General features: G+C 31.6%; 2 protein-coding genes across 6 annotated transcripts in view; one reads left to right on the forward strand and one right to left on the reverse strand.

The window, feature by feature from the left end:
* LOC116772330 (dual specificity protein phosphatase 22) overlaps positions 1-3686 on the forward strand; it is a 42714-nt gene extending 39028 nt beyond the window's left edge. Inside the window, exons 6-9 of one of the 2 annotated variants that reach the window (XM_061522203.1) lie at positions 399-566; positions 809-980; positions 1366-1454; positions 2107-3686. In XM_061522203.1, coding sequence (XP_061378187.1) covers positions 399-566; positions 809-980; positions 1366-1420 — 395 coding nt within the window. In that variant the 3' untranslated portion in view covers positions 1421-1454; positions 2107-3686. The remainder of the gene's footprint in view (positions 1-398; positions 567-808; positions 981-1365; positions 1455-2106) is intronic. The other variant, XM_061522204.1, reaches the window with a different exon arrangement.
* Positions 1-12774, reverse strand: part of LOC116772323 (transmembrane protein 184B) — a 60796-nt gene that overhangs the window by 44501 nt on the left and 3521 nt on the right. For 2 of the 4 annotated variants that reach the window (XR_009752784.1, XM_061522202.1), the window contains exons 3-7: positions 11950-12115; positions 10457-10683; positions 9279-9480; positions 8481-8713; positions 8004-8088 (exon numbers count right to left, since the gene is read on the reverse strand). Coding sequence is in view for 3 of the 4 variants with exons in the window: in XM_061522202.1 (XP_061378186.1) it covers positions 8004-8088; positions 8481-8713; positions 9279-9480; positions 10457-10683; positions 11950-12115 (913 nt within the window). In the remaining variant the exon portion in view is untranslated. Of the gene's footprint in view, positions 1-3773; positions 5904-6588; positions 7632-8003; positions 8089-8480; positions 8714-9278; positions 9481-10456; positions 10684-11949; positions 12116-12774 lie in introns of those variants that run through there. The other 2 variants (XM_032664462.2, XM_032664463.2) reach the window with 2 other exon arrangements.

The raw sequence follows: 12774 nt of genomic DNA on the forward strand, positions 1-12774 counted from the left end.
TCATTCAAAATTTTTAAAGTAGATCAATAGCAATGTGTGGGATGTCTAGATGTCAGGATATAGACATAGGTGCCATACACCACAAACATTGATTGTGCCACATTATAACGATGGATTTACTTTCTAAGGGATTAAAGCTAAGGAACTCATAACACATTTCAACATACGCTATATCTAAATGATATTTTCACAGTTTCTGCTGCTTGCTTCTTATTTTCATTTATTTTTCATTAATCGTATAGCCACATTAGTTGAACGCAAAGATTACATTTGTCCGTTTAGGGAAATTACGCTTTAAAGATGAATATCAAGCTAGACCTTCATTTAGCACGTAGAATTTAATTCAAACTTGGCACTCGATTTGCAATTTAACCTTCGATTCGACTTATTTCTTCTAGGCGTCTGCAGAACTGGTTCTAAAAGACAGCCAAGACCTCGAAGACCGTCTACCACAAACGAGGAACCGTCCGGAATTAAGAGATCGCCATCAACTCTGTCCACAACGTCCACAGCGTCTGCTTATAGGCCGCGATCTTCGCCAGCCGGCCTCTATAGTTATACTGGAGGTAACTATACAGTTTAAGAGTAAATACAGAAAATAGACAAACAATTTATTATTGAGAACAAAAAACAGCGATGTAGGTCAACATTCCTATCCTTGATGATCTCTTTGGCTTTATTTTACTTAATTTACCAAACTTTGTCTTTATTTTACTTAAAATATCAGATTATTGCTAGTGACCACCAGCCGTTATAATGATGCTATCACTAACTTAACGAGTGACTCCATTTCTCTGACTGCCCTCAGTCCCTTCCCGTCCTGTTCGTTCGGCGTCTGGTCTCTCCATGACCCGTGTGTCTGACCTTGGCGGATCGGCGGTAGCCGTGGGCGGCAGTGAGTACTCCCGCAGGCGCGCCGCCTCAGCACCAGCGACCCCTGCCGCGTCTCCGCCCGCCTCCCCGCACAGGACGCCGCAAAGGTATGCATCATTTCTTGTTCAATGCTACTATGCACACAATTTAATACATTCTCATTACACGATGGACGTAATCCATAAAAGTACAGTCACAGTCTTCTTACTTCTCATCACGTCTCAGTATCACTTAACACGTATCACACACAAGTTCGTGTCTCTGTGAACTCTTAACAAGCGTTCTCCTAACGTTCAAATCTGCTATCATCTCATATTATCTCGTTGATAGTATAAAATTCTAACTATTTAATATTTTCAATAAAGTGTTTAAAAAGGCTCGATGTTTAAGGTATCATTGAATAGGAAACCGTTGGCTCTCACTGCACACAAACATTCAATGCCTTTGCAAAAGCTTATGCAATTTTTATTTTATTTATCAATTTATACTCAGCGGCGGTTGTGCATGGATCATACCTTCAGTGAATTGGAACCCCGAGTCTTTGTGATTACGTCATTGCCCGCACCAGCTGGCATCACAAGGTTACGCCATTATGTCTTTTGTCTGTCCGTTCTGTATGCCGTCTAGCTTGAGATATTGAATTCGTTTCCACCGCTATCTAATCTTTTATGCTAGTTAAAACAGCTCGAGGCATGCCATTCATTCCATTGTAAGGAAAATATCAGCTAGGTCTCCGAGGTTTTATTCACTGCAACAATACTATTTTTAAAACCAAGCTCCAGTATGAAACCACATACTGTTGAATAAGGTCGACTTTAATTTTTTAGATTCCTATTCATGAGGATTTTTTTTTTATAAAAAGAACTTTATCATAACTGAGGTTGTAACAAAAGGCTCGTTCTCACGAGCGAGGTAAGAGACTTGACCGTTCTCGAGTGTGTAACCCCCTTTATTGAGAATCATTTCACCTTGCTTTGAAAATGAAACACATAGCGTTGGCGGAGTTTTATATAGCTTGAAAGGTTTCGATATATTATATATTTTTTTAAATTCTTTAGATTTATAAATAATTTTAGATATTAGTACATTTAATATAGTTGTAGTATGGAAAATGTGAATTCCTTTTTTTTTAGTGTACATAGATTTAAAATTTTTGATGTAAATTGTACACATTTATTAGTCAAACAATATATTTCTCAATTACATTCTACTAAAATATAATCTGTATTGCAGATCACGTGCGCTACAACGTTGTTCGTAGCAAACGTCTACGAGGCTACGACCTCTACGCTGATGCTACGTCCGCCTTACTCCCCTTGTATTGTGTTCATTTGTGCGATTGAGCTTACGCCTGAATATGATAGTATAATTTACATACAAGGGATTGCAGTGAATGCTATATTATTTACACCTTTTATATAAGGGCAGCTAGCATGAATACGCTTTCTTTATGAGGAAAAAGTGTAATTGTGGACGATTAAATTTGATTTAAAACTAGTATTAAAGAAAAAAAAAATTCCAAAAAACTAATACATCGATGATTTAAGATTCGGAATTGTTAAAACTAAGGTCTAAGAATTATTTACACACCGTTTAACTGTCAGCGTGTGACGGACGGGTACAACGCATTAACATAAGAAGTAATGTTATGGTGTATTAAAAATAATATTTTAATAAAAATTTAATATTATTTGAGAGTACAAGTGAAACGTTAAGGTTTTAACATTGTGATGCTATCGGGACAAAGGTCTGGCTGGTCCAGCTTAAAGTACATTTTTATATTAAGCTAAAATGTACATTTACTGTAAGATTCTTCTCCACTGATTTAAATGTAATTTCTCTCACCTTTTGTAATAAACAAGGTGCTTTCTTGTATCGCTTGCAATCTACTTACTTAGTGTATATAAAAACTATTTACTATTCCTCAAATTTATTGATTAGAATTCTCGAAATATTTTTAGTCTTAGGTTATAATAAACTAATCGACAATTAATTTACACTGCTTAGCAGTTTCAAAATGAACTTTATTCTTGGCATAAAACCTCCTTCGCACTATGTAACGTAATATAAACCAAAGCGCGCGAAATCACGTTAGTGTGAATTAATTTTAGAACACTTGGTTGTGCTGTAATCTAAGAACCAAAGTGCAACAACGATTCCTAACTTATCTAAACTCAAATAAAATCTTAATTTTCTTGACTTTCTCCTCTGAATTAGTAACTAAGTGTAGTCTTCAGTTAATATCTCTATAGTGAATGATAAGTTGTGAAAATTTTGCATATCTCTTTCTCTCTTACTAGGGCTTAGCCAGATAGAAATTGTGATTTAGATGCCTTCAATGGTGGCTAATAGATACTAGTTATAAAATCATTTGTGATCTGCCGTTGAAGCTTTTTTTATAAATTGAACACAAAATCAATTTCTGGACGGTTAAAGAATGTTATGAATGAAGGAGTCCATTTTTAACTGTCAAAATCAATATCACTAAACGTCACTTTACGATCAAATACGACAATATTTGAAAAAAAAATATATAGGTACATACACGCACTATTTTTGTCGATTTTATAATTATTATAAAGTTTAATTTATATCCACCTAATGTAAGAGCGGTTACATATTTTGTTTGTTGTAGCTATATACAATAAAGTGTTTCATGTTGTTATTGATGAGAAGTTTGACGTTTTGTTGTATTCTAAGGTGTATTTTGTTGAGCCTCAATATTATTAAGAAAGAAGCAATAAGAGGACATTGATTCTAAATAATTAGGTATATATTTTTATTAAAAAAAATATATATATATATTATTAAAATCGCCGTTTTATTTCGTATATTCCTTAGTGTGTTTAATTACGATAATCTTTAATGGGTTCTTAAAGTACGAAAAATAAATACCGGACTTGTTTGAATATCGTTTATTTATAGTCTTAAAAACTTGGAGCTAAAACATTTTAATTCATATATCTAACATTAATTTGTTCAGCTTTTAACAACGGCCCTGGTGAATGTCCTATTTCTGTTTACAAAAATAATTTCTTCTTTTTTAATAGGTAATAAAGAAAATAGGTTCTTAAAATCTACACAGTTTCGGCCTACATGCAGTTACAATAATTATCATCCAATAGCCCATCTTTTTGTTGAATAAAAGTCAAGATAATTGACAAATACGATCTACATATTTTATTCAGATAAATTAATTTAACAATACAAATCAATTTAAAAAGAAGAAATATTTTATTGAAGATTATTTCTTACTTATAACAATATTACATTTGATTATTTAAAATACAATTACGATGCACATTATATTTACAAATAAAAATTCGTAAATACAATGAAATAGAATATCATATTTATATTTCATATACTTATCTATGTTTTATATTTATTTTTTGAATTTATGTAACCAGTAAAATAATAAAAAATATTAAAGTCATGTAATACAAGAAAACGCTAGTAACAAAATTATTCCTGAAATGCTTTTTTTTTGTTTATTTAAATGCATTATATGCAAAATTTACTATTGTCTTATTTTCTACAGAAATATATGTAATGTAGAGGGTGTAGATATGCATATATACATAAAAAATTAAGTGACAGTTATGTAAAAATATAAAAATTATTCAGTTATCGAAAGCGTAGTAACTAGAACTACTTAAACTATTCCAAACAAATGCATTTTAAGAGAGAGTTAAATGTAGCCTACTTTACTCGGTATTTATGGCCGAATAAAATATACGAATAGTTCAATTTTGACAGCTTATGCATTGTGACAGGTTAGTGTCATCTCAAAATGCATTTATAAGGCCCAGGCGGTTATTGTATATTAATTTTATTTTAGAAATCAGTATAACGGGAGTGCATAGCAATATTATTGGACGGCGAAGCAACGCAGTTTTGTATTTAAAGCGGGCCTCAGGCAGAGATAGTTTACACTTAGCTATCTAAATAAAAATTGGGTGCCGTGCTTCTATATAATTTCCTTTCTGAGCTCTAATATGTACAAAACTTTCTGCTTCACATTAAAATGCACTTTCCTTCTGAAGATTTTAAGTGGGACTTGAATTGTATATTTATTTATCTATTGAACTGACTATCTATTAAATATCTGTACAAGGTTCAGGCAGTGGCTGATTATATTGGATTTTGAAGCTATAATATTTATGCTTTAACACATTCGTTTGGGAGCATTAAATATAACCTGAATTCAATATATTTAAGATACAGTAAAATTCTAAGATTTGTTATTCACTAATTGTCATCAGTAAATATCTATATGTGAAGATATAAAGTATATTTTAGGGCGCTATTTTACATCAAGATAAAAATTACCATTCTTTATTATATTTTTTTTTTTCTGTAAATACGCTAAGAAACTATATTCACCTATATAGCAAGTTTATGAAGACAAATAAAAGATGCATTACTTAGTTTTGTAATAATATAATGTGTACACATCTTTCGTGTAATACAATTAGTAACTCTTTAATTTACTATACAACGTAAGTATCCTCAGTGCGCCGTAGTCGTCGTGTTTCAGCAAAATATTATTCATAAACTTTGAAATCATAATATAGAAATAAAATTATAAAAAGAAAAACAAATAATATCATATTTACCCACAATTTTTGTTTATTATCTGCTCATATAAAGTCTTTTTAAATTCGTAGTGAAATAGCAGATATTTCCAACACTGTCGACAGTGCCAGTATTGTAAATGCACGTATCACATCGCTTGCTGAAAATTATTCTATAATTTGTTGAATCTTCGATCATCAAATGTAAATAAAAATTCTGAGAGCGATAACCATAGACAAAAAAATTCATAGATAAAACAGATAAAAAATATTATATCAACAACAAAAACTGAAGATAGATTCACTGGAATTCATCATCGGAACTCAGAAGCGTCGTTTTCTCGTGATAGTTTGTAGCGTGGCTGATAGTGGACACGCGCTGTGGCGGAGGTCGAGGCGCTAGGGCAGTCCCCTCTTCAGAACCACGGTTACCGATCCCCGCGCCTCTCATCACTAAATCATTGTATTAAAACGTTGCTTTATAATACATTTTAGTTATATCCCGTGAAATGTGTTTCTAAGTGTTTGAGGCGTGTTAATATATAGGCAAGTGTTGAGCCAAAAATACGTTCAGCAAAAAGGAACCTCTTGGTTTCTCAAGAAGTTAGTGAATATTATGAAAAGTGAAACACCTGTAACATTTGTTTTTGTATGATTTTTATAAAAACATTAATTCAATTTCTTGACCGTGTGAAGTCTTTGCATCAAAAATTGTTTTAATTTTAATTTTAAATCACTTTAATCTTAATTCAGTATGAAAGTGTTATATTGTATTGCAGTTGGGATAAAATTTTCTTACTACGATTCGACTTTATCTTCAAAACAAAAATCCTCGATACGGTCAGTGTTTAGCATTATGTTACTCGTACTAAAAATAAAGTAGTTATTTAATTCACACGCGAAATACTAAAATGGTGTTAGAAATATGGTGATGTATAAGAAATATGAAAAAAGGTTATCTTTTGTAAGTTACGAGTCAATGATATAATTTAATAACGAACATTTCAACTGACAACACTCATAGCGACATGCTTGCAACCAAATGTAAGAAGCGGAAATGATATATATTCTACTTACCATTTTCAGTGGCCTATTCTATGAAACACACTTATATAACATACAAAAATAAAAATCTACGTTTAGAGTAGAATAATCGTTTATTAATTAATCGCAAAATACAGAAAATCAACTATTGGTACCGTAGCTGTTTAGCTCAATTCTTAATAGTAATGAAGATATTGCGAATATTAGAAAAATCTCAAAATTTCAAAGTATACAAAAAAAAAAAATACTTACACAACTAACTTTAACTTTAAAATAAGATATTTTAAACAGAACATTTACAGGACGCATAAATACAAAGCTATTCACATATTTGCCTGTTTATAATTTTAATTTTTAACAAACATTTTCTGGGGAAAAAAACATATCAACTTACCTGTGACAAATCAAGTTACTTTATGAACAAAATTAATATTCGCAACAACTACCGGATTAAATCCTCTATGATACATAACAAAAATAATACAAAAAAAAAGAAAAAATCACAGAAAAATAAAAATATAACACACTAACACGTAATGTCAAGTACAAAAGAAGTTGACTGTTAATAAAATGGCAATGTTTAGATTATTATTACTAAATATTATGAAGATTTAAAAAAAAAACCTATTTAATTCGTTTTTTTATTCATTTATTATCGTAGAGCAAAATTAAGCCGGTCCTACACGGGTAGTGATTTTTTAAACTAGGACATTGTGAATGGCAATAAAATTAAATCATGCATTTATATGTGTAGAACCGACTTAAGACATCGGACTAGCCCAGCAGCGACGGACAGTATTGACTAATGTGAAACTTATTTTAAAAGGTTGACGGAGCACCGAAATCCAATACTTATCCAATAATTATCTTTTCAAATAACCTCGAACAAAAAATCTCAAGGGACATAAAACATTTTTGATATAAGGCCGCATTGTGAAATCACCAGCATGTGTTAATTTTATCGATTAATATTACATTTAAATGCAATGATGCTCTCATGCTCCGCGGAAGGGGACATGATACATATATTTTTTGTTTCTCATTTATCATGCCACGGTATATGCATAAATGACAGCAATGCACTTCATGCAGAGCACAGCATTTATAGTTTCTCATAAGGCAGGTGAGAAGTGACATCTGAAAGATTAAAACCGAAAAGGAAATGATAAAATAAAAATAAATAAATAAATAAATCAACGCTCGTGTACACAGAATACATCAAATGACATATATATATGTATATATAAACTATTTCAATAAGTCCAAAAAGTATTTAATCCGATCTGACACGAAGCGTAAATTTATACAAAATGGCTACTGCATTAATTTTGATGTAACATTAGAAATGGGAAAGATTATATAGGTGTAGTTCACCATATAAAATATAAACTTAAATCGAGCATTAAAATTCAACCAATGTCTATTATATAAAAACCATTCTACGCATGTAATGTTAACAGCAAATGATACAGGTAACAGGCGACATGCGACAGTCGGGACGGCACTCACCTGAGCTGTACTGCGTGTATTGCTGGTACTGAGGGTGGAAGTTGTGGAAGGCGTCCGTCATTATGTCCTTGGGATTCATGGTCTCCTGGAATGTTATCAGCAATAGAGTCACTTGACGCACTAATGTTATTTAATACGCATCGTTTTGGACGAATTAATATTATTTAAATCGCTGTTATTAAAGGAAATAACATGGAACAGGTTTCGATGAAAAGTTTTTATAAAGCAGCTTAGTTAAGAAATAATGTAAAGGCAAAAATGTAATTCGCACCGAAATTTTGAAGGTTCTTTCGAGTTTATTTTTTTCAAGGACATTATTAATTATTTGTCCCTCCAGCCGATCACAAACTAGAAGCTTACAGAATAGCTATCAAAAGCTCTTCATAAATAAATACAATATTAATTGTCTTCGCAGCGAGTAATGCTTATGTAACTCTGTATTAGTACTTGTGCCTGTATGTGTGTGTGTCTGTGTACCTTGAGGCTGCTAGAGATGCTCTGCATGGTGACGGAGCGGTGTGTGTCCCTGTGCGCTCGGTAGACGGCCGCGGGGAAGGCGTACCGCAGCGCCACAGCGGCGGCCAACATCTCTATACAGATGAGGAAGTTCTGGTAGCCGGCGGACACGGTACCGGCAGTGGTGGGGACTCCGTTAGCGTCGAACAGAGGAGAGATCACCTCCGCCTTCTCCATTATGGCCAGAGCGACGCCTGGAACGAGTACGATAACTATTATTCATATAATACCTACTACATATCTCAAACTCCACATCTGTGGGACCGGAGATGAAAATTATTGTAATAAATTTAACTTATCATCGAAAAGATGTAATTATTATTATTATTTTTATTGCTAGTTCAGTTGTGTTACATTCATTTCATCCGCCAGACTTATCAGGTTTCATGATAGAGCAAGCGACAACCGACTCAGACTACATAATCCAAAAGTTTCCTACATTTATATTTCTTAATGTGAAATATGGAACTTAACAAAAATCCTTAAAAAAAATAAAGAACCTATCTTTTCTTAACCTGTTTTTATAACAATTATAACTGGTTATATTATTGAGATAAATCTTGTTTAACTGTGAGTATCCTATTCTAATAAGATGTGAAGAAATATCAATGTATTCTATATCATTAAACAAATCTAATAATTAATATATTGGTAATTTGGTGGTGATCTCAAAAAAGTGATATAATAAGTCGTTACTAAGAATAGTTTTATCCACGAATAGATATGAAATTAAATAACTACAATCATGTATTCACAAACCTTGCCAGAAAGACAAGAATATGACGGATTTCACGGTGAAGAACTTCAGCACAGGATCGAAAGGCTTCAGCATCTCCCTGGTGGCTCCGAGGAACAGGAACAGGCCATACAGAGCAAGGCTCACGGAGAAATTGTACACTATGGTGATATACAGGTACCCGCCGTTAGCTGTCCAATCGCCATCATGGTAGTGGCCAGAGGACTGTAAACAAAATATTAGAGATGTAAAAAAATTTTAGGTGGCAACGTTTTCTTTTGTAACTAAGTATACTTTATTTACGTTTTGTGTTTGAGCTAATAAAGCTTTTGTTTTTTTAAGTATATGCTATTCAATCAAAACCCATATCCCACCATATATATATATGTATATATATGTTATATGTTTTTTACATGATCCAACCTTATTCTTGAACAATAACCCAGATTTTTTATTCTTTAATCATTATACCTTACATAAAAAATCACTAATATCAATTTGCTAGTTTTGTTTGAGTAATAATAGAAATATACAGAAGCCTTGTAAAAAAATTAATTAATTAATAATAATATGAATTTAATTAAAATCAATACATATCATTGACATGATTGTGTAAAAAATTACAAATTTAATTGAGTTACGATATTCTATCAAATTTTTATTTAAGAATTGTTTCAAAGCTGTTACGTAATAAGCCATTAAATGACATATTAATAGATACATGTTATAAAGCATAGAAATATCTTTGGTTACATATTTATATCTGACCTTAATATAAATTTTAACAAATTTAAGCTAAAATCATTTTCTGCTCTTAATCATTTGTAACTTCAAGTCAACGATTCTATAATTTGAATTTTCTTTTTTTTATCATATCATGAAGGTATAAAAAAAGATGTAAAATTGTTATTTTTTTTTTTTTGCAATCATAATCTTATGCCATACTGGCATACTGAATGACCATTTCAGGCATACATAGGTTATATGTTATTGATGGATTGATTTTCACATTAGCTTTGACTTCACTACTGACGGCTGTAATGCGACATGCGATAGATCTCCACAGTGTGCCAATTTGATGTTGTAAAAAAAAGCAATATACACAACTCTAAAAACATAAATATACACTAAACAATAACAATAATGGATTTACATACAAGCAAAAAAAATATGTATAACTATGATTGAATTCATCACCAACCTGCAGGAAGATGATGATGAAAGCGCAAACCGGCTTCACCAGACAGAACTGCAGCGTGGCCTGCTTACAGAATCTCAAGAAGCCTATAGTGTAAGTCGCACCGGAGAGGCAACAGGTGCCATTGACACAGGAAGCTCTCACTGGGCGACCTCTCAGCTCAGACATTATGTTACCCTCACCTCCGAGGTACTCATAGCATAGAGACAGGAAACTGTATATCACGAACGCTGGAATACAAAATATTTATTTACGATTACTATAAAAATACTAATTAAATAGTTTAAAACAATCAACTATATATACAAAGATAAAAAAATTGAGAATTATTTCTAATACTTCATATAATGGAATCAAAATTTTATTTAAATAAACAAATACCCTATATGTGATTGTAATTTAGAACAGATTTAGATAGTTATGTTGATAAGATAAGACTGTGATTCAAAATACTTATTGTTTGAATTAACATGATTCATTTATTTTTTATTCGCTACATATAAAAAAACATGTCTATTATAAGAACATTTACGATTCAAAATTAATTCCATTGTAACTTTTTTATTACATTAATCTAGTTAGATTGAAAATAATCCTGTTTACCTTATATCCTTCAGATATTATAAATACACAGGTTTGTAAGGATTTAAAGACGTATGTTCCTAACTCTTTCACACCAAAAATCACTTAAAGGATTTTGATGATACTTTACAATAATGTAGTTGATACATCCGGATAAAATATAGGATGTAGTTGATCCCAGAACAGTGTCACAGCATGATCATGATATCATAGTTATATTGTGTCAGAACGGCTATGAAATCTCATGACACAGTCGATAGACGTCGTTGACAGGTAATTACTACACTATGTGTATTTTTTAAGACACTATAAATTTCTCTTTGAGCTTAGACGCAGTCGCAGGCGGAAACTAGTTAGACATATTTTATGGGTGTCCTTGACTTACTAAAGGCACATCCGATCTAAATTGTCATTCGAATTTACTTATTAGTATTTTACGAATATTCTGATGTGTGATGTATATTTACCTACTTGGCATTAATTTCATTATTCAAGTAATATCAATAAGAAATTTCTTATAACGCTATTTATATAAATCTATAGTAGCATAATAGATTGTTCCAAATTTAAACTTTGACATTTAAAAAAAAATCTACAACAAGGACGTGATTTATAGTGACTGGTATCACATTGTTCGTAAGATCTTCTTGGTATAAATCAATGCTATCTCTTTCTAATATTAATTACTTCAATTAATGCATAGTTATTGTGTTATGTATGTAATATTAAGTAGTATATGTACGTAATAACTGGTAAAAAATTATAATTAATTCGTGGCATTTACAATTAAGCCTTCCAACACATTCTTTGTCTATATTTAACATCTACCAACGAACAGTTTAAGTAATCAAAACCTATTCCGCTAATTGCCGACTGTATAGTAATAACTCATTAAATGTAACATACATAATTACCTTCATAACAGTCTCTGACTGTGAAAAAGTAGACGTAGTAAGAGTCGCCATTGAAGAAAAGCAGCGATATCCAACTGTAGCATCCGTAGATTGGTACGATGAAAAGAATACGTACTATCCATCGCTGCTCAGACGGATTCGTGTACCAACGGAGGTGTTGATAAATCTGCAATGTATTGGTTTAATATATTTACACTACATTATAGTTTCACATATTCTATTACACGCGAGCTAAAGGTTCAACGCCATCTTGGTGTCAATCGATACAAATATCATAGTTATTATTATTCAATTATCCTAGTAAAAAAAACTTTAAAATAGAATTAAATTATTATGAACGATTTTTTTTTCTCTTCATTCATGTAGAATATATTATTAGTTAAATCATTGTGAATTATTTGGATAAAAAAAAAAATTAAAGTGTGAGTTTAAATAGGATAGGTGCAACTTATATTACGCAACGTCGGAGGTAGCAGCTAGTGAGAAAATAGTTCGATTTATGTACTAAAAATAACTTTCCATTAGCTAGACGTAAACCTATAAAGCCCCGATAAGACATTATTCTGTAACAAAGAACACATCGCCTTATGAAGTTAGCCTTACTTCAGACTTCTAATAATTTTTTAATCATAGTTTTGTCACAAAGTAATATTAAGTCGTTAATGTCATAATGTTTTAATACATTTTTAAATTACAATCTGTCATTCGATCGATTCCCGTTTCCCATAGTAGCAATACACTACTATAATCATAAGTAATAACATATGATTTTTAAAATCCTCAGACCAGACCAAATAAATCGATATTAAACCAGTTTAGCAATTT

Source organism: Danaus plexippus, chromosome 12 (assembly GCF_018135715.1).
Source record: "Danaus plexippus chromosome 12, MEX_DaPlex, whole genome shotgun sequence".
In the NCBI taxonomy this organism is placed as follows: domain Eukaryota; kingdom Metazoa; phylum Arthropoda; class Insecta; order Lepidoptera; family Nymphalidae; genus Danaus; species Danaus plexippus.